Source organism: Herpailurus yagouaroundi, unplaced genomic scaffold (assembly GCF_014898765.1).
Source record: "Herpailurus yagouaroundi ecotype Mexico unplaced genomic scaffold, PumYag 67440, whole genome shotgun sequence".
NCBI classification, from domain to species: Eukaryota; Metazoa; Chordata; class Mammalia; order Carnivora; family Felidae; genus Herpailurus; species Herpailurus yagouaroundi.
In genome coordinates this window covers 1,289,773-1,312,421 of record NW_024420251.1, presented here as the reverse complement: position 1 = coordinate 1,312,421, position 22,649 = coordinate 1,289,773, and the positions used below count along the sequence as shown (strand labels likewise).

The 22,649-nt window shown below is 50.4% G+C and overlaps 1 protein-coding gene across 2 annotated transcripts in view; it reads left to right on the top strand.

Moving 5' to 3' along the window:
• Positions 1-22,649, top strand: part of MAMLD1 (mastermind like domain containing 1) — a 120,502-nt gene that overhangs the window by 73,140 nt on the left and 24,713 nt on the right. For both annotated transcript variants that reach the window (XM_040467362.1, XM_040467363.1), the window contains one exon: positions 7,297-9,000. In XM_040467362.1, the coding sequence (XP_040323296.1) occupies positions 7,297-9,000 (1,704 nt within the window). The remainder of the gene's footprint in view (positions 1-7,296; positions 9,001-22,649) is intronic.

Genomic DNA, 22,649 nt, shown 5'->3' with positions numbered 1-22,649 from the left:
CAAGTAATCCCTTATTAAAAAGACAGAGATATCCGGGAACGACCACAATTTGACCCCCACTGGGTTGGGGGATGTTGTGCTTTCTTTAAGAGTATCTGCAATTGGCAATAATGTGCACTTCCTGTGTATGGCAAGGGCATTTGTGGGCCATTGGGCCGTCCTTGGCCTACTCCCGCCCCAGGGAGAGAGGCCCCCTTGGGTAAAAGAGAAGAGAATCCATCATTTCCCTACAGGAGCAGTAGAGGAAGAAAGTCACAGCATTAGCTTACCAAAGCTGGGAGGCATTCACTTTACAGCTAGGAAAAGTGAAGCCCAAAGTGAGGCAGAGACCTAGGAGAGGTCATACCACAGGGTCTTTAGAAGCACAGCCCAAAGGGAAGTGAGGAGGTTCAGTTTAAATGACCTCTGAAGGTTCCTCTGCCCTCTTCACATATAGAGACCCAGGTCTGCCCAGCGGCCCTGGCAGCCTCCCAACATCAGGTGTGTGGCCTCCAACCTTGGCTCCGCCTCCACTGTTCCCCTTCTTTGCATGATTCTGAGCTCATCAGCATAATTCCAGTGAAACGCAGATGAAGCTTGTTAACCTGGGTCCTGCACAGATGGGATTGTCTGGACTCAGGCAGGGCCTTTGCCTTTGACCTTCAGTTTCTGTTCCAGCCCCACGCAGTACCTGCTTCATCTGTAGGCCAGCCTCGCCAAATTCGTCCAACCGTTTGAGACTTTCTCTTCTCCCCATCTTTCTCTTCTCCCCAGAGTGATCATCCTTATCCCACCATTGAGGTTACATGGGAATGTGTTCAGAGGAAACGAGGTCAGGTTTTCTTCCTGTGAAGAAAGACCAACCTGAGAGTCAGAGAAGCTGGCCCATGGTCGCATCTGTCTCTGGCTCCAGGCATCACCAGTCCTAACATGAGTGGGAGGCCCCAACCTGTCTCTAAGAGCCTGGAAGCTCTGGCAAGCTAGGAGTGCAAGGGTAGCGCTCCAGAAACCCGTGTCCAGTGACAGAATATTTCAATTCTCAGGGTGAGGGGGGCAATATGAATTATGAGCTCATTGGATCTGTATGTGTCTATAGGTTTGGAGCCATTCTTAAGACTTGCCAACTCTTCTTCCAACTAGTGTGTCTACACTAGAGAAAGGGAGAATGCAGTTCTAGAAAATTACCCACCCAGGTCTGCTCATTTCTACATTTGCTGGGGCTGCTGCTTAGATGGGTCTGGTGGATGCTTGCCAAAGCCACAAGTCCCCAGTTTGGGGTAGCAGAGTGCCACCGGCAGTGTGACAGTGCCCAGACTATCGGGCGGTGGCACGCAGAGGGAGGCAGCACTGCTGGCTGTCAGGTCTAGGCTGCTCACGTCCCTCTGCTCCCTCCAATCCTCTATCCAGTCCTAGTGGGCATGTCCTTCTTTCTCAGAGGGCAAGCCGAGGCCGAGGCTGGAGGGCAGTGGGGTGGAATGGGGACCCAGGGCCTGGAGAATGAGATCAGTAACAATTACTGCTCCTGGTGTGCATGCTTCAGTGATGCCGTGAGGCACACAGTGCAGGCTGAGTGCCCATTTTACAGAAGATATTGAGGCTCAGAGAGGGGTGGTTACTGGCCCACAGTCACACAGCAAATGAAGGAGCTAGGACTTCAATGCAGGTCTTTCGGTGCCTCCTTCAAGGCTCTGTCCTGCACCCCTGCCTGCCGCCAGCTGCATCAGGTGCTGAGGCTGCACTTTCTGCTGGATCAGGGCAAGCCAGGGGCACCAATAAATCCCCTATATGTAGCATCAGACTCTGGCTCCAAACCGCTTACTAGCAGAGGTTCCTGCTTGGGACCAACTGACTCCTCTTGAAGCCAATTGGCTTTCAGGGTTCTCTGCCATTCTCAGCTACCCTGGGGTTGTCCAAAGCATCATATCTTACAATTCTGGAAATGCTGAAAATCCTGTTTGATCTACAAGAAGGTCCATTTCAGTGTATGAGGAGGTTTTTCTGAAGAACAAACATGCAAATGGAATATATGCCCCCCCAATATAGGCCTTTATACTGTACACATAGACACTCATCTGATCCCCTGAATATATCTGGGCATATTCTATCCCTCCCTCCCTCCCTTCCATCTTCTCTCTGCTCCTGCAAACCCAATCCTGATGCATCATTGTCTTACCTATTCTGAGGCTACATCCACCATGCATGATACCTTTATTCCTTCCTTCCAAGCGAAAGTACTAGGGATCATGCTTGTCTTTGAGGGCTTGAAATCCAATCTAGTGAGGCAACGTCAGGCCCTCAGAAACTCAGGGAATGTGGAACAGTACTGAAGAAAGATGTTGATGGAGTACAGATGTACTTGGGAGAGAGACTGAGAGAACCGGCAAGCGGACTGGCCTAAGCTGACCTGAAGGAGGCACCAGTGGGGGAGAAAGGGGGAAACTAATAAGCCACAGGCCATTTCCACCTTTTTGACAATTTTGCTCAGGCCCCATGTGCCCAGCGACCTCTGGAGGGAAATGAGGCTCCCTGAACTGGTCTCTCCTAGACGCTTTTGGCCTCCTATGAACTTACCCAACAGGAACCGTGTCCATGTTAAACCTCTAGCTACAGTTTCCAAAATTAAGTGTTCATACCAGCCTGCCAGGTTTCTTTGGGAAGTGTAATGTATTTATGTATTTTACATGCGTATACATTTATAATGTATACACATACACATATATTATATTCTTTATTCTTATACCCATTTTATGAGCCTGGACTGTACTCTTATAATCTAGACCTTTCCCAAGAAATCCTTGCTCTTTTTATCCAGACAGAACCAGAAATAATATTGAGTTCAGAGCTGAACTTGGCCCCTATCAGAAGGGTTGCCTTTCTTTTCTCATTATTTAGGGGGTGGGGAAGCCATCACATGCTTTTAAATGCAGTTTAGTGAATTTTCATAAGGTTTTGGGGACCCATCAGTGGCTGTGTCTGCCTGCCTATGAAATGGGACTCTGCAGGCATTTGGGGATGGAGATGGTCATTCCTTTCTAAAAGACACCAGGGAACCTCCCTCACTTCCCCTCCCTGCCCCACCTCCTGCCACCAAAGGGCCTGTGAGGGCTCAGGCTGGGAGTGGGGACACCTGGGGTCTAGTGTTGTCATCGTCCACTAATTAGCTGTGTCCACCACAAGCAAATCACATCTCATTCTGTTTTCTGTAAAAAGAGAAGGTTGAGATGTGGTCTCTAGAAATCCTGCTACCATCCAATGATTTATTTATTTTCTTTCTGATTTACTTATTGTAAAAAAAAAAAAAAAAAAAAAAAAAAACCTCACAGCAAGTGGGCAGGATCATGCACAATACATGGCCTGAGGAAAGAGGAGCCGATGGTAGCTGGAACCAATAGTTTGCTGTCATAGAGTCCAGAGACTGGAAAACAGGACACGTGCAAAGCTGGAAGGTTTATTTAAGAAGGTTCTGGAAGCTTAGGGAGGGACTTGCCACCAATAACATGACATTGAGAGGGAAGTCATTCCAGAGTAGCAGCTTTTGTTGCACTTGCAACAAGGGTGCACCCAAGGGTGCCTTGGGATTCAGTCAGCAGCAACCAGCCCAGTCAGGCAGACCTCAGCCCAGCACCCACTGGCCCAGGTGACCCGCAGAGGAGCCGGTGTGGTGCTAGGAAAGGAGGAAAGCCCAGCTGGCTGCTGGAAATTGAGATGAGTAACAAATCCCGGGGGTGCACAAGAGAAGGCATGCATGCAAGCCTGTATCTAGGCGCAGAAGTCACTGGATAGCAGACTTCCAAGCCTTGGCGGTGCCTGGGGGAGGCAGATGCTGATGTCGAGAGGCTGAGTGCCTCTGTGTGAACATAGCCACCTTCCCTTGGCCTTGTGCACGCTTGGCTGGGGTTCTGGCCATTCAGCCAGGGTGCTTCAGGCTGGCTGTTGAAAGCTCTCAACATAAAACCTGAAACGCAGAGCTGAGGCCTCTAACAAAGCGAAGTCTCCCTTAACGTCCATTGAAAAAGGGAAGCGCCAAAGAGGCTCCCACCTGCCCTGCGGAACCAGTGGCCTCAGCCAGCACTCCCCCCCCCCCCCGCCAACCCCCGCAACTGCATTCCCAGGGACAGAGAGGCCAACGTGGCCCCTGGTTAGGCATCCTCCCAAAGTGTTCAGTGAGGCATCCAGCTGCCAACTTGGCGCAGCGGGGGGGGCACCCACTCCAGCAAATTGGATTCACCAGCAGTGAGCTAACACCCTGGAGGGGCATCCTGGGGTCCGCTTTGTTGTTGAGGAGACAGCTGGGTTCCAGAATTGGGACTGAGTGGGGACCATTGGCTTGGGGGCCTGGAAAGTTGAATGCATGTGCCCTCTCATTTCAGAGAGTTAGAGACCACTTTCCCTTGCCAGTGGTTCCTAATATTAGCTGTCGCATCCCATGGCCATGCCTGGTCTTCCCCACGTCCTGCTACCTTGGTTCCAATGAGGTAACGGCAGACTAACAATTAAAGAAACGGTCTGGGAACCCACAGAGTCTGCCAGGGATTCCAGGCTGCTGAACTCACGGCCCCCGCCCTCCCTTCCTTCCCCTGTCTGGTGCCACATATGCTTCCCTGTCATTACACCTGTAGTGCAGTCCAGGATACCACCACAGCACGCTGGGCCGAGCCATTGCCGGCTCGGACTCCCTGCAAGGGGTCTGCTATAAAACTTGTACTCGGTCATCCATTTCTATTTTTGATATATGGGAATTCTTTCAAGTCCTTGGGGGAATGTAGACAAAATGGAATTTTCATTTGGGACTCAGTGACTTGTTTGTGGGCTGCCCCATGACTGATGGAATGAACGGCCGGGAAAGCACGCGGCAGAGCTGCCTGTGTCTCGGGGCATTTGGGTTCATTTGTCCATGGATTCATTCAGCTGCTATTTCCCAAGCACCTGCTCCGGGCCAATACAGAGTCCACTGCCCCTGGATGGAAGAGCGGATGCAGATGACCAGATAGGCCTCTTCTTACACCTTCTCTACCCTGCCCAGTGCATTTTTGCCTCCCCTGTGGCCCTCAGCCCCCAATGGACTTGATGGCAGAGCGGCCCCTCAAAGTGCCCCTGTTCAGGTTTCAGAGAAAAGGCAAAGAAGGAGGCAAGTCCCATTACTCCAGGTGGTGGAACCCCTCCTGCAGAAGTGACACAGTGTCCTGCCACCAGGGCGGTTTAAGGCGGTGGGTTGTGAGGCTGCCCAGTGGTCATGGAGGGGCCCTGCATTGGCCTGCACCCTGTTGCCCTCCAGCTGAGCAGCTCTGGGCAAGTCCTTCCCCTTCCCTGGGGTCAGGGCCCCTGTCTCTTCCTAGGACAAGGTTGGACTTCCAGGGCCCTTCCATGGCTGCCCTTGGTAATGCCAGCTACCAGTCAGTGAGGATTTACTAGGTGTCACAGAATCTGCTTCATTGTACTCAATAGGCAGAGTAGCATCATGAGATGAGAACTAAAATAAGGCTCATTTTGCAAATGAAGAAACCGGGGTCCAGAGAGGTTAAGTGGCCAGGCAAAGACCTGCTTGTGTCTGCCTCAGAACCAGGACCTTTCACCACACTGCCTCCACTCGCACTCTGGGCCAGTGGTTCCCATCTTGGCTGTGCATTTAGAATCGGCCCAGGAGCCTTGAGAAAACTCAGATACCCGGGCCCTGCTCTGAATGAGACTGAAGCAGTTCGTCTGTGGTGGGAATCCCTGGGAATCTGGATGTTCACTCTGTCGTGACAGTCGTGGCCAGTGTGGCGCTACCACACACATTGACCCTCCGCCCCACCAGTGAGCCAGACGTGAAGGGACATCAAAGGATCAGCAACGAATGTCCCAGGAAGACTTCTAAAGCTAAACAGGGTTTCTTTACATGAAAAAGTGTGTCAAGAGAAATACAGTCGAGCCTGGAAACACAGGCTTGAACTGCACAGGTCTGCTTAAATGTTTTCCGATAAATACAGTCCAGTGCCGTAAATTCATTTTCTCTTCGTTATGATTTTCTTAATCACATTTTCTTTTCTCTACCCTACTGTGTTCTAAGAATACAGTACATGATACATATAACATACAAAATATGTGCTTAGTCGACTGTATGTTATTGTAAGGCTTCCAGTCAACAGTAGGCTATTTGTAGTTAAGTTCTGAGTGGTGTCAAAAATTATAGTCGGATTTTTGACCACAGGGCATTTTTCAAGGTTCACCTGTATATGTGTTCCACTGTTGGCGTGTAGGTAATTTCCAAGCCCTTCTCTTTTCACACATGCCTCCACTCCACCCCACTTGCTTTCCCCTCTACTTGCAGGTCATGGTTATTAACATGACAGCCACAGATGACTGTATGAAGCCTTGAACGAGTAGGAAATAGTGCCTCGCTAACTGCTTGGTTCCCAAAGGCTATGCTTTTATAAATGGTGAGCAGCTCCCCCAAGGTGCAGGTCGCAGATCGGGGCCTTTTCCTGTACTTTGAGGGGGACGGTTGTAAGTCATTCTCAATAAAAACAAACAAGTGATAGAAAACCATAGAGAATAGAAAGGCACTTGCCAATCTCCCCAAAAGATCCCTACTCCTGATGGTTGCATGTAGGTTCTTCCACGTTATTTTTGTGTGTACCTAGTAGTGTGTGTGTGTTGTGTGTGTCCGCGTGTGCAAAGATAAGTGAAACCATGCCTCAGTGACTGTTCTGCCACTTGTGTTTTCCCCTAGACAGTACATCTCAGACAGTTGCCCCAAAGCACACACCTAGATCTACTTCATTCCTCTAAAGATTCTGTTGTGTTCTGTCTGGTCACCACAGCCCGGTGCATTTAAACGAGACAGGGAGGCAACCTAAAAGTTGCCTGTCTATGTTGTGCTTTTCTTTTTTAAAAATGGGGATATCTGTACACAGGTAGGAATTGAGAGCATCTGAAGTACTTCCAGTTTGCCCTCCAGTGCCTGTCTGGGGCGGCTCAGTTCAGTTAGTGACTTCCGCATAGTTTTGGTGAGCTCTCCCTTACCTGGGCACAGAAGATCCTTTGTGGGACTTTCTGCGGTGTTTAGTATACAGACAGCATAATGCCTAATTTGAAGTGTAACAAGACAGTTTAAATGAAACACAGCAACAAAGAAGCAAGCATTATGGTCCCCCAAAATAGGCTGTATTGTATAGTTTTGACAAGTCTTGAAACTGAGAGATGTTTTATGTTGCAAGTTTCCTGTTCATTAGCTTTCATGTGCCAAGGCTTTATAAAAATTTCTCCCTCCCTCTCCCTCTCCCTCTGTCTGTCTGTCTGTCTCTCTCTCCCTCTCACTCTCTCTCTCCACCACAGGGACCCACTAAAAGGAGACAGGAAGGAGATAGCTTCCAGTTTCCAGGCATGGCTGACGGAGGTTACCCTAATAAAATCAAGAGGCCTTGCCTTGAAGACGTTACCCTTTCTATGGGCCCAGGCGCCCATCACAGCACACCCTGTGCAGAGCTGCAGGTGCCTCCATTGACAATGAACCCTAGCCCTGCCGCCGTGGGAGTACCTGGCCATCCATTACCACTCGAAACTAATCCCATGAATGGCAGCATGATGGGTTCACCGTTTGCAGTGCCATCGGCTGCAGAAATGGGACTGAAAGGACCTTCCGGTCCCTACTATGACAAAGCCAACAGCATGCCGGCTGTGGACCAGGAACTTCAAGATCTCCTGGAGGAGCTAACAAAAATTCAAGAACCTTCTCCGAATGAGCTAGATCTTGAGAAGATACTGGGGAGCAAACCAGAAGAACCACTGGTGTTAGAGCACCCGCAAGCAACCCTCGGTGCCAGTGCCAAGCCTTCGGTTCAGATGCCACACTTGGAGAGCCTCGGTTCCGGCAAGGAGTTTGCTTCCAGCTGCGGCCAGCTCCCAGGCACGCCACTGCCAGTCCCGCCCTCCCCAGCCGGGCTCAGCTATGTGATTCCTGCCAGCGGGAAGCAAGTGGCCTCGCCAGGCTCTTCGGCAGCACAGACCAAGAGCCAGGTCCAGGGGATGGTCCCTGTCGCTCTGCCCCCCCTCCCAGTGCCTCAGTGGCATCACGCCCACCAGCTGAAGGTGCTGGCAGCCAGCAAGCAGGGGTCTGCTACGAGGCAGCCAGGGCCCAACCCCAGTTGGTCTGGCCTGCCTCCTCCAGGCCTCTCCCCGTCTTACCGCCCGGTGCCGTCACCACACCCGCCGCCACCGCCGTTCAGCCCTCAGAGCCTCATGGTGTCCTGCATGGCGTCCGGCAACCTGCCCGGGAGCGCTTTCCAAGGCTCCCCCAATGCCTTACTGGCCAGCATGGCATCCGGCAGCAGTGCCGCCCTGGGGCCCCCCGTGCTCTACACTCCCGAGAAGCTCCCCAGCCCGGCTCTCAATCAGCAGCCGCAGTACAGCCCACAGAGCTCCCTCCTTGCCAACCTGGTGTCCTCTAGTATCAAAAGTCCTCAGGGACACCTGATGTCTGCTTTGCCCACCAGCAACCCGGGGCCATCCCCGCCCTACCGCCCGGAGAAGCTCTCCAGCCCAGGCTTGCCGCAGCAGTCCTTCACTCCTCAGTGCTCCCTGATCCGGAGCCTCACCCCCTCCGGCAATCCGCTAAGTCAGCAGCAGCAGCCGCCTTCGCAGCAGCCGGCAAACACCATCTTCAAGCCCATGGCCACCAACCCACCCAAAACCCTGAGCGTGATCATGCAGCAGGGGCTGGCCAGCCCCAGCCCGGGAGCCCCGGAGCCGTTCACTTTTGGCAACACCAAGCCCCTGTCACATTTCGTTTCTGAGCCGGGCCCCCAGAAGATGCCCTCCATGCCTGCCACCTTGAGGCAGCCGTCCCTGCTCCACTACCTGCAGCAGCCGACGCCGACCCCGGCCTCTTCTGCCACCGCCTCCTCCACCGCCACTGCCACTTTGCAGCTGCAGCAGCAGCCTGACCACTCCTCTCTCCTCCTGCAGCAAATGATGCAGCAGCCGCCCCCGCGCTTTCAGCGGCCAGTGGCCCCGGACTCCATGCCTTCTCTGCCCAGACAGGTAAGACGGTCTCGCGTCCGGTTGCGTTCCTTTGTTTTGGACATAGGAACCGTGTCTCGTGCTATTGATACTTGGCTCTGGAGGCAAATCTGGCCATAGTCCTCTCTGAGACTGGACTTAACTCTGGAGAAGTCTATTGAAGGCAGCTAGTTCTGTGTGGTCAAGGTGCAGTGTTCATGAGGCCGAGGTTATGGTTTTAGCTCCTGTGCAAGTCACTTAACTTCCCTGGGAGGAAAAGTGCACCCAGAAGGTGCTGTTAGGGGAAGGGACCAGGGGAGATGAGTCAGAATCACCTAGAACTGCCTTCCCCTGCACCAGGCCAGGTAGCGTGTTCCCTCACACAGGACTAGTGAAGGCTTCGTAGGACGCAAGGAAATTGCACCGAGGCATGTAAATCCTACCCTGCTGGCATATGGCTGCACGCTGAGCCTTCCAGAAGTGCCACAGCAAACTTCTGCTGAGCAGCCCCAGTGTGCCCTTCACCACTGTGCTGGCTTGGACACTGAGGCAGGCCCTAAATGGAAAGGACAGATGCAAATAAAGTAGTTACTCTTACCATCTCCATTCTACAAAGAAACTGAGGCTCGGAGAGTTGAAATGACTTGCCCGGAGTCACATAGCCAGGGGACAGAGCAGGAACTGGGAACCAGGAAGTGTTAGTCCAGAGCCTGTGCTCTTCTCAGAATCACTGTGACTTCTCCCCCTCCCTCATCTACAATATGATCAATCACTGAGCTCAGCTGATGCCCGCCCAGGGGTGTTGATCACAGTTTCCCCTCGTCATTGCTCTGACCCCTGCCCTCATTGGTTATCTATTGCTATGTAACAAATGACTCCAAGACCTCTGCTTGAGACAACACAGGTGTATTACCTCACGGTTTCTATGGGCCAGGAGTCTTGGCATCACCTAGCTGGGTCTTCTGGCCTTGAGTCACTTGTAAGGTTATCATCATCTCCAGCTCAACCGGGAAGGTTCTTGCTTCCAAGCTCACTCCTGAGGTGGTTGGCTGGAAGTAGTTCCTTGCAGGTGTTTGGACTGAGGCTTCATTCCTCATGAGCTGTTGGTTAGAGGCCTCTCTTAGTTCCTTGCCACGTGGGCCTCTTCATAGAGCATCTCACAGCATGGCAGCCGGCTTTGTCTGACTAAGCAAGACAGAATGTGCCAGCAAGAGAGGCAGAGGGATTGCCAGCAAGTCAGAGGTTACAGTCTTTAGAACGTAGTCTTGAAAGTGATGTCCCATCACTTCTGCTGTATTCTGTTCATTGGACACAAGCATGAATGTGTGAATACCAGGAGGCAGGGGTCACTGGGGACCATGTCAGATATCTGCCTACCCAGAGCACTTTCTGCCTACCCAGAGCACTTTCTATCTTGTTCCCTCCTTTCCATTGCTCTCAGCCTTGCCCAAGTTCAAGTCCTCTTGATTCTTTGCCTGGACTCAGAGTTGACTCTTAAGTTGGTTTTCCCCAATAAACCAGCCATCACTCAAAACATTACCTTCAAGAGACCTGACATAACAGAGACCTGATCATGTTTCACATTTGGCCAGAAGTTTCCGGGGGCCCATAACCTGGCTCCATCCATCTCCTTGGACTCTGTGCATATCGGGCCCTGTCTGGCACTTTGCTTCTATCATTCGAAGTGCTGGCAGTCGGCTTTATTCCTACCATCCCCTGTGCCTGGCAGTGCCTTCCCACCTTCTTTCTCCTGCCCCACCCCCACAGCTCCTAAGGCTCAGGAACCATCCCCTCCAGGACCAGCCTTGGTACTTCCGTCTCCCACTCTGCCTCTCTCTTCTCTAAAACAGCCAAGGAAGAGAGCTTGGCCGGCGACCTGGCCCAAGGGAAGCACCTGTCAGAGTTGACCTCTTTTCTGAGGGCCCTGGATGAGTGTGACTGGGGCAGCCCCCGGAGGAGAAAAACCAAGTCTTTTTCCTCCATGCCTCATGAAGCATAAGCAAGCAGAGAGCTCCACACCAGGGAACTGGTCCTCTGATGGACTTGTGCAGCAAACAGAGCATCCGTGGGTGCGGCCAGGGCGAGCCGCAGGCCCTCGTGTGCAGTTTGGGAGCACTTGGGTTTGAGTCTGCGGCGGGTTTACTGCCATCTGCCTTCGTGGAGCTGGAAGTCTCCCCCTAGCAGGCAAGGTCCTCAGCCTGGAGACCGATCACCATCTAACACTGTGAGCCGTTTGGGGTTTTTCTTCAGTGGGGTACATTTGTAGCCTGAGTATGTGGCCTCAGAACCCGATCAGCTGGCTCAGAGGGAGAATCCTTAATTACCTGAGTCATGAAAATCACACCCAACTGATTACCTAGGTGAGCTGGAGAAAGTGCTCCAGGGAAAGACCAGCAGCCAAACTCCCTGAGGCTAGGAAGGGCTCAGGTGACCGCCACCAGCAGAGGGGGGAGCCTGGGGTCCCTGGATGGGAGGCTGTTGCTGCCAAGAGCTGCCTTCGCTGCCAGTGCTGGCCAGTGCCCACGGGCCAGGCATACAACTCAGCTCTTCACCTGCCTTTTTCTCATTTTAGTCATCAGAGATAGAGGCCGTTATCATTCCCTTTAAAGCCAAAAAGACTGAGGCACAAAGAAGTGACTAGAATTGCCCAGTCACACAGGAAGTTAGGGCCAGAGAAGGGAGTCTGGCTACAGAGCCCATACTTGTAACCCCATGCATGGGGCACTGCTTCCAGAGCCTTCTGATCCTGCTGTAACCTCCAAACTATTGCCTCTTCTACAAAATGGGCAATAGGTTATGACATGTTGATTGAGGATTCAATGCATTAATACATCTAAAGCGTTTCGAACAAGGCCTAGCAGCACAAAGTACCTGCCAAGGAAGGTTTGCTATCACTATGACTAACTCCTGGCCTTGAGCCTCCAGATCCATTTGGTGGGGGCTGAGATGTGTCACGACAAAATGTGAGCAGTGCTCTCTCCAGACCCCCTGCCTACCGCGGGATTGACAGCCTACAGCCTCGCGGGTTCTCCCTGTCCCAGGCCCTGCCCCACTGACACAACTCCAGGCCTGGTGGAAAAGGGAAAAGGCGGGGGGCACCTGGGTGGCTCAGTCGGTTAAGCGTCGGTCTCTTGGTTTCGGCTCAGGTCATGATCTCAAGGTTCGTGAGTTCGAGCCCTGCATCAGGCTTTGCGCAGACGGTGTGGGATTCTGTCTCCATGTCTCTCTGCCCCTCCCCAACTTGTGCTCATGCTTTCTCTCTCTCTCTCTCTCTCTCACACACACACACACAAATGAATCAACTTAAAAAAAAAAAAACAGGCCCCTGGGGGGCTCAGTCGGTTGAGTGTCCGACTTCGGCTCAGGTCATGATCTTGCAGTTCATGAGTTCAAGGCCCACGTCAGGCTGTGTGCTGACAGCTCAGAGCCTGGAGCCTGCTTCGGATTCTGTGTCTTTCTCTGTCTCTCTGCTCTTCCCCCACTTGTGCTCTGTCTCTCAAAAAATAAATAAACATTAAACAAATTTTTAATTAAAAAAAAAAAAAACAAACCAGAATACACTTCCTACGAAAAAAAAAAAAGGAAAAGGAAAAGGTCATCTTTGCCTGGCGGGCAGGGATCTCCTTCTCACTACCCCTTGCCTGGCTCCCGGTTCTGTCCATGGCACTCTTCTAGCCAAAACACAGAGTGGACATCCAGGCTGGGCACATCAACAGCTCACCATGCCTTCTCATGGCCTTTTGCATTTGCTCTGAGGCCTGAGAACTCAGCCCTGCTCACCCTTCCAGGAGAGAGAAAAGAGCACAAGCTTCTTCCTTCCAGCGGGGCCAGCTGGTCGAATTTCACTGATGGCCAGACTGAGCCTCAGAAAATACTCTTCACCTACTACGTGGTGACACAGACTACCTTGTTGCACTTCCAGATGTGATCGTGGTTACCACAGAGGCACTGGGCCTTCATTTTAATCTAGATTTTGGTTTCTGAAAAGAGTACTTTCTAAATGAAAAGTGGGAAACCAACTCTTGAGTAAGCAGAAAAACCACGTCCAGTCATCTACAGGAGCTCATATTTCTCAGCTCTGAGAATTTCACTTGACCAGTTAGGTAAACGACCCAATTTCAGTGGACCATTTGCTTGCACTGAAGGTAAAAGGCAAATGCCATCTGGCTCCAGGGTGGCAGTTTAGCATGGCAGCTGAAGTGAGGGCACTGGGGTTCAAGTCCAGGCACTGACACTGACTGAGCTCTGGGTGGGGAGCAATGTCGCTTAGTCGCTCTGAGCCTTAGGACATTGGAAGACAAAGGAAGCGCTAAGCTGAAATTGCCCAGAGCCCTGCCTGGCACACAGTACGTGCTGGGCTGGGATCCACCACCTCTGAGGACAGGTGCGTTTCCAAATTGAGGACATTTGGGACTATAGAAAGATCATGTGGTGCATATACCAAATATCACACAAGCCTCTGGTAGAACCTGGGGCAGCATTTCATTACTTTTGCAGAGAAATACAAATATTTAAGTCCACATCAATTTTTGTCCCCAAATAAATTTTGATGCCCAACTTACCAAAATAAAATAGGCTTTCAGAGCTTTTGGGGTTTGAAATTACAGCTAAGGGATGTGGGCTTGGAATTACTAAGGGAGCGACTTTTTGGAGTTGGGGCATCCAGCCCTTCTGTGTCGGATTTTAATGACCCCAGATCTCCTCACTGTATTCCCCACCCTACTCCCAAGGCTGGGTGACGTCTCTCCGTTTTTAATCAAGATGAATTTTGTTTCCGTAATTTAGGGCTCCTTCTCCCTGAAGACTTATTGGAGATACATGCAAAAATCAGTGTTAGAACTTCAATTTTACCACCAACCATGGGTGAATGGAGCTTCCATTTGCTCAGACACGAAAACAGGTCCATTGAGGAGTTGGGGGTGGCGGGAGGCGGCCCAGCTCGAGGGCCCTCAATGCACATGGCTTGGAGAGCTGGGAGCGCAGCATCCTGGGGAGGAGGGATGTGGATAGCGGCCAGTTGGAATAAGAACAAAAAGGCCTGAAATCTGATCCTTGAGGCAGGCTGAGGCACAGGGGAAGGGGGCAGCTGTGGAGAAACAGACCAAAGAGGCACATGATATTGTTTGGACAGATTTTGAGAAGGGTACGAGGGGAGTCCAGCCCGACTGGAGGGAGGCTGGATGAGGCCCCTCCTGGGTTTGCTACACTTTCTACCTTTAGTGATAAGCCTCCCATCCGCTTAGCTGAGGCAGCGATGAGCGCCCAGCAATTGCAGAGACAGTGGGCAAATTGAGAGAACTCGCCATCTTCCCTCCTCGAGGGGCTGGGCCTGCAATGAGGATCTGGGCAGCTTGGTCCAAAGTGGGGCCTTGGAGAAGCCCTCTCACTGCCCTCAGCCATAGGTCCCTCTTGGCCTTGGCAAACGGAGCCCTCTAAAGTGCAGCACTCCCACTGCCCAGGGCCTGATGGAGACAGCACAAGGGAGGGGACCTGAGAGCCTTGGCAGGGTGTAGGCCCCAGGACTGGGCTTGAGACCAGGTTCAAGAGAGCCCAGGCTTTGGAACACTTGGGTCCAAATCTCGGCTCTGCTACTTTTTAGTTTGGCAAGCTATTTTCCCTCTCCGGGCCTCAGTCTCCCCATCTATAAAATGGAGATACTAGTATACCTATCTAAGGGGGTCACTGGGAGGATTAAATGAAGTGAGGTAAAAGTGCTTGGCATAGGGCCTGGCTCACAACAACGCTCCATACATGTTAGCTGCCACTACGTCCAGAAAGTTCCTGAAACTTAGAACACCAGTAAGTAACCCAGTGGAATGGGTTAGACTGCCTCAGTGTCCAGGTTCCTCTCCAGCTCTTGGGGGGGGGGGTTGGGGGAGATTAGTCAGGGAGGACATTTGCGAGGTGGCTGAAGAGAAGCCAAGTGGTGGACAACACTGGTCGGTGACCCCAGAAAGGAGCAGAGCAGCTGAGTCAGGCCATAGCTTTCTGAGCACTCCTGGCCAGGGAGAAGGGGGGAACGTTGGCTGCTCCTCCCTCCCAGCGCAGACCGAAGAAGTGCTATGAGCTGGAGGGGACGGGGCGGGGGATGGGCTAAATGGGGGATGGCCATTGAGGAGGGCACTTGTTGGGATGAGCACTGGGTGTCACATGTCAGAGATGAATCACTGGGTTCTACTCCTGAAACCAATATTACACTGTATGTTAACTAACTTGAATTTAAATAAATAAGTTTCTAAAAAATGAAGTGCTAGGGGCCATGGGGAGGGTGGTGCAGTGAATGCTGAGTAACAAATGGGCCAACCCCAGGACTGTGGCTGACAGGCAGAGAGAGCAAACAGCAGAGAGAGCAGAGAGCAAGAGCGGGAGAGTGGGAGAGCAGAGAGCCAGGGAGAGCGAGGGCCAGGACCGCTGCTTCCGCTTAGTCATTGGCATTGGGGGATGGGGAGGCTTGCTAAGAGCCCCAGATGGATGATGGCGGTGCTCAGAGCACCCATGCTGAACCTTCAGGGATGCCTCCTCCGCTCTCCTCCCCCCTCCCCTCCACCACTCACTCCGCTCCCAAAGCCTCCCACAAGAACCTTTGCAGAAACTCAAGATTCCTTTTGGTTTAAATTTCCAGGGCTGTACTCACCTGCTCAGTAGAGCAGAACCTTTAATTACTGCTGTCTCAGTTAGCACTGCAAATTAAAATCTTTGTATTTGCACCATGACCTCTTATGGAAAACAAAATGATAAAAGCAGGCTAGACCAAGAGAATTGTCTATTCTTGTCAAAGTCACATCGGCTTCATTTTTCACTAGAGAAAGATTCAGAGATGTACCATGTAATGATTCAACAATTCTATACATTAACTCCATGCTCATCACAATAAGTGTCCTCTTGAGACTAATATAACACTGTATGTTAATGATACTTGAATTAAAAAACTTTAAAATTAAAAAACAATTTTAATTTAAAAACAAGAGAGAGTCAGGAGAGATGGTGACATGAGCCAGCCTTCTTCTAGTCTCACATTGTCTGTTAGCGTTTAAAACCAGGTGGCCGTTCTCTGGCCTGGCATACTTGATCCCCCTGGAATCAGACACAGCACATATTGTTGGGGTGGGGGGTGGCCTGTGACCTTGGGCTCTTGAGTCCTTTCGCTCCTCCCCTTCATTATTCTCTTGTCTTGAGGGTAAGGGTTGGGGGAGAGCAGCACTGCTCCCCTATTATGAGAAAAGTTTCTTTGCGTTTGTCTTTTACTAATTCTGGCACGAAGCATCACAGCTTCATTTCAAAGGTTAGTCCTGCTGAAATGAGAGAGTGGAGGCCTCTGGGGAAGCTCTAAGCACCCTGGGGAGGACGGGGCAGGTGAGTCAGGTTCCCAGTGCACTAGAGCCAGGGGCCAGCTCAGCACATATCTTCTCTGCCAGATGGGGCAGCATTTTCCTGAATAAGCGTCTTCATTTTGTATGTGAGCGTGATTGTACGTAACGGCTTACTTTTTCTTTTCTTCCTAAATTGGGCCGCAACATGTTATTTCGTTTGGGGAAACCTTTTTTTAGCTGCTTTGGGAAGAAATATAATTAGACACAGTGTAACATACATTTTTGAAAATGTAGGGGCTAGTTCCTCCATGTTGACCAAGTTTTGTTTTAACCACTCTGAATTGCCAGGAAACGAAACTCCAAAGGGTGTTGAATTTGGGAAATGCAGTCTCAGAACTTGGTACTAATATTACCAAGAGTCAGGTTTTTCTTTCTGTTTCTTTTCCGGTTTCTGAGAATCATTAATGACCCTCCACCTCAAAGCGACGGCTCTTTTTTAAAAAGCGGAAATTCAAAATGTGCTGCTTGTCAAGTGCTAACCTTTTAAACGTCAACCTTTTTTTTCTGTTGGAAGTTGAAGAACGAGGTGGCCTGTTGCAGTGAGGCAGGGGTATGTTGCTTTGCACCTGGAGTCACAACCCATCACTCAGTGAGGTCCACAGCCAAATCGTGGGGATGCGCAAAACCCCCCCAGTACAGACGCCTCAATCATAGAGATCGATAGGTATAATTTTGTAGTTGCTTAGTGATTGACTTGTGAAGGCTGAGAAGGCCACCAGTTTCAGAAACCTCCTGTGTCACGTTTGTTTGGGTTTTTTGTTTGTTCGTTCTTCTTGCCTTCACATACTTGACGAGAAACCATGAACTTCGCTGAAGCCAGGGTATTCAAAATGAGGCGTTTAAAACGAAGTGTAGCAAAACCTACCTATTTGTCACTGTAAAGCAAAGGAAGGTTTGCAAAGAGCAGAAGAGGACATAAATTTGTGTGGTGAGCACCTTTCAATGGACCCCACGTGAAAAATTATAAGACGTAAAAACTGTCTAGGGAGGCTGGAAAGTCACGGGGGGACTGCGCCATTCAGCTGTGGCCCTGATACCTAGAGCCCGCCATGTTGCTGCATTCCTCTGCCTCCCTCCCACATCCCCCACCCCCGACCCCCAGCCACCATTGAGGGCCCACATAGCACAGATTTAGGAAACCTCTCCTGAGTCCATTTGTACTCTTAGCCTCTTCTGTCCCTTGGGGGTTGACAAATTCGAAGATCTGGCCTGGCTACTGGTGAGCTTGAAGGGGGCACTAGATGGTAGAACACTTTATGGTTGAAGTAAAACCCTTCCCATCCCCCCCCCAAAGAAAAAGATTCTGCTTTTTCCTATGGAATTGAAAAAGTTTGGGTTTCTCTTTGGTCTTGTTAATTTTGCCCACGGTGACAAATGATGCTTTCTCCATGTTACTCCATCTGGTTGTTGTTCTTCCCATCGAAACAAGCGAGGCTGTCGCGAGTTGGAACTAGGTATGCAGGAAAAAGGGAAGTGGGCACTTTAGGAAAGTATCATATAGTGTTGGCCTAAATGTGGCCCTGAAGGCCTGACACATGTGTAGCCCTGTTTCAGCAGAAAATATTCCAAGTCTTGCTTTGCTTTGGCGGACTTCATGTTTGAAGCTGCCGGCACCGGTTCCACCCAGCTTTTCCCCCTGTAGCACACTGCTGCATTCGGCCATCCTCCATGTTTGAGAAGAGAAGGTGAGCATAGTGGTGGGGACCTAGACTCTTTTTTGCAGGCCCATGGCCGGGTGGCACGAGAAGAGAGTTTGCCAAAGCAGCCGACTCCGTAGGCCAGTAGACGAAGGTAGACTCTTCACTCGCAATTTTGACCAATGATCATTTCTTTCCATGTGACAAAGCTTTGAAAGGTGTGGGAGGCCCCCAACCACCCCTGAGTGCAGATAAGTGGGAATAGTTCCATGACCCTTTCCCTCTATCAGGCAACACTTTCAGAAACAAGCTGTGGAAAATGTAAACAGACAAAATGTTGACACCTATTAGAGTGGCTATTATTTAAAACAAAACAAAAGAGAAAATAGCAAGCATCGGCAAGGACGTGGAGAAATTGGAAATCATATGCACTATCAGTAGAAATGCAAAGTGGTGCAGCCACTATGGAAAACATGATGGCAGTTCCTAAAACTTTAAACATAGAAACACCATTTGACCCAACAATTCCACTCCTAGGTATAGACCCCAAAGAATTGAAAGCGGGGTCTTGAACAGATATGTGTTCACCAATGTGCATAGCAGCACTATTTATAGTAGTCACAAGGTGGAAATAACACAAATGCCCATCAACTGGTGAAAGGAAAAACAAATCCATATGCTCGTATTATGGATTATTATTTAGTCTTAAAAGGGAAGAGAATTCGGACATGTGCTACTACATGAATGAGCCTTGCAACCATTATTCTGAGTGAAAGAAGCCAGACACATAAGGACAAATGCTGTGCAGTGCCACTTCTATGAGGCACCAAGAGTAGGCAGATTTTTAGAGACAGAAAGCAGACTGGTGGGTGCCTGGGGGAGAGAAAAGGAGAAGTTAGTGTTTAACGGGGATGGAGTTCCAGTTTGGGATGATGAACAAGTTCTGGAGATGGATGGCAGGGATGGCTGCACAGTACTGTGAGCGTACCTAATGCCACGGAGCTGTGCACTTAAAATGGTTAAAATGGCAAATTTTACCATGATAAAAAAGAAAACCTTAAGTTTTAACATTTATTCATTTTTGAGAGACAGAGTGCAAGCAGGGGTGGTGCAGAGACGGAGGAAAACACAGAATCCAAAGCAGGCTCCAGGCTCTGAGCTGTCAGCACAGGGCCCGATGTGGGGCTCGAACTCACTAACCGCGAGATCATGACCTGAGCCGAAGTCGGACGCTTAACCTACTGAGCCACCCAGGCGCCCCAAAAACCTTAAGTTTTAAAACACTTGCTATTCCTCTACTGATCAAAAGCAATATTTTATTTGCAAATAGAATTAGCAGACAACGCACAGGTGGCAGCAAGGTGCACTGCCCGCTTTCTGTCATAGGGAGCAGTGGTATGGATATGGGTATGCGCATTGTCTCGGGGAGCCAGCTGCGTTTGCTGGATGTCCTAGCAAGATGCATGCATGTCAAACACGTGGGATAGACTTCTCGGGCACAGCCACCACGGAGAAATAACTCTCCTGGTAAATTGAACACAATTTCTGTCCTTCTCTGGGCATTTTGGAGACAGGACAACATGCAGGTCGGAGAACAGAGAAGCGACTATAGACAGGAAGGGACATTGTCTCTGCTTCTGAATGGGATAAGAAACTCCACTTGCTTCATTGGTTCTCTGGTGCAGCTGCAGGTCGGGAAATGCTGCGATGACTCACAGTTTGCTGATTAATACAAGAGCCAACAGAATGATGCTAGGCACTCGCTGTCTGTGACTGGCTTTCTGTGCAAAGTATCCCTCTGGAGCAAGTGCTAGGCCCTGGGGTAGAGTTCTGGAAAAAGTGAAGGATGTCAACCACACAAGAACCAGCGCATAAGGCCTGATGCTGGCACACAATGTAGGGAGTGAGAGCCTCTGACCAATGCCAACTGACGTTTGAAAAGTCGACACACCTGGTTGGTTACTCACACCCCGGTTCCCAAGACCACTGATTTCGACATTTCAGGGCTTGGTGGCATCCACTGTTTAATCAGAGTCACTTGTGTCTTGTCTGTGCTGTCACTTGATGACAAAAAGGAAGAAGTCTTCTCTGGCTCGGTTGCAGTGAGCTGGAGGACCCTTTGGGGGAATGAATGGGAGCTGGCGGGAAGGGATAAAGTGGCGTTGCAGAATTAAGCTCCTGAGACGATTTTTGAGTGTTTCTGAGTCATTATCGGTCAGAAGTCCCAGACTTCAAGGCCTAGGAGGCCGATGAACTTGGGCTCTCGTGTTGTGCCACCACCCCCTGCTCGTGACACGTTTTTCTGCTCCAGCTGGGGCCCGTGTCCTCCTGCAGCACTGGGCAAACAGTGCCTGGCAGTCCCCAAATGTGGGATCTGAGAGCGCAGGGTTTCTTCCACCTCCAACAGACCCACAGTCTAGTACCTCAGGTGGCAGTTGGCACCGGCTGTTCTGTGGCAGTGGTGGTGCTAGTGGAAGGCCGAAACGGGACCTCCGGGGGCCGCTGCAGGTAGCACAGTGACAGCAGCACGTAAGAACTGCACCCACCCCCCAAAAAAATTGCTGGCTTAGAAATTCAGGCCACTCTTTGCTTCTTTCCCACTTAAGATTCATTCATGCCACTCTGGGGTGGCACCAATATTCCTGACAAACCAATACATTTCAGTCAGGTTTTTGTTTTTGTTTTTGTTTTTTACCACTTCATGAGCACAGATTTTTACACCCTTTGCGGAAATGACGTCATGAGGGTTTTGTTCTTATTTGTGTGTTTTTGTCATTTTGACAGTTGTTTGTTTCTTTGATTGTTAACTTTTCATTTGGAAGTGTCTTCTTTGGCAGAATAATTACATTACAAGGAGATGCGTTCTCATTGCCCTCTAGAAAGGTCTCCTGACTTCAGGGTCCTTGGGAGAATTGAAGACAACTGTGATGTTCTTACGGAGTCTCCCCCCCCCCCCCCACACACACACCCCTCCCAGTCCTCCGCCCCTGTCTTCATGGCTTACCTCTGAAAGGAGCACAAAGCGTTGCAGTAAGGCCCTCTGGGGAGGGAAGGCTCTATTCCACCAAACCAAATGCTCCACAGGCATCAGCCCTGTGCAGAGGCCACAGAGAGGTTCATGCATTGTTCCTGCCCCCCTGAATGTCACTTGCAGTGGTGGGTGACCACATACCCTGTCCGCCCTGCCTGATCTCATTGTCCAGCCAAACTCTAATCTATATACTCCCCTGTTGCAGAAGAGGTTCGTGAAGGCGAAGTGTTTCTCTGTAAACTTGCACTTGACTTGTCTATTTCCCACTCTCCTGGTAAATAAAGTTTGCAATACAATATTGGACTAGGGATTGAGAAAGAGAATGAACCCTCATAATTGTTTCTAAAGCCATCAGCATCCGACTTGGCAACACCTCTTAACAGGCTTTTAATTTTTTTGTTTACAGTTATTACCTCTGAACTCTCTACTTTCTGGTATGTTCTTGGACTTTTGAAGGGATTTAAAAATTCAGGAGCTCAATGCCAATAATTGCTTTTAGGAGCTAGCGCCGCCTATTTTCTATAGATGAATTCCAGTTTGGGTCCTCAATTATTTTCTTCACAGAAAGCCACAAAGTACATATTCAGGTTTGCATCGGAATTGAATATGAACTAGAAATCCTTAATGTTGTTAAGCTACGCGATTGCTTCTAAAATGTGTATGCACTCAACTAATGCAAAATAGAGTATTTAAGAGCTTGACTACTGCACTTGAGATCTGAATGAAGAGCCCAAGCTTGCCGTAGTTGATCTCCACTAGATATGTTTGCTGGAGGAGGTGGTGCAGGTGGTTCACGTGTGGTACATTTCTTTTTAAACCAGTCCAGGGATAAAGGAGCATGACTGGAGGCTGAACAGGGTCCAACAGGCTCTGCGCTTCATCATTAGAAATGCAATGTTCTCCAACATGAGGCTGGAGGTACAATGTAGACTTCATGAGCTCAGAGGCCTAGGGGCCCAGGCTTCAATCCTTACCAGTTAGGGTGTATTGAGTCACAAATAACAGGAAAACCAGCTTACACTGGCTCAGCTAATAAAAGGAACGGAATGGGGCGCCTGGGTTGCGCAGTCGGTTAAGCGTCCGACTTCAGCCAGGTCACGATCTCGCGGTCCGTGAGTTCGAGCCCCGCGTCGGGCTCTGGGCTGACGGCTCGGAGCCTGGAGCCTGTTTCCGATTCTGTGTCTCCCTCTCTCTCTGCCCCTCCCCCCGTTCATGCTCTGTCTCTCTCTGTCCCAAAAATAAATAAACGTTGAAAAAAAAATTAAAAAAAAAATAAAAAAAAATAAAAGGAACGGACTGAGTCTTATAAGCGGAAGTCCAGCAGTTGGGGACTGCAGGGTGGTTTGAATCAACAGCTCAACCGTCATCCTAAAGCTGGCTCCCCCTTGTGGGCACCCATGGCTGCCAGCAGCTCCAGGGGCTACAAACTTCCTTTTCCCTCAGGCAGAGAAGCAGGAGAGAGAGTTGCTTCTAGAAGCTCTGTCAGGTAAACAAGGAGGCTTCTTTCCCAGAAACCCCTGGGAATTCGGGGCCTCGTGGCCTGAACTGATTGCACGCCTACTGCGTTGTTTCCTGTGAGCTGAGCTAAGTGCCCCACCTCTAGAACCCTGAGTGGAGCCAGGTTTCCCCAAAGCATATAGGCAGCATGGGGCA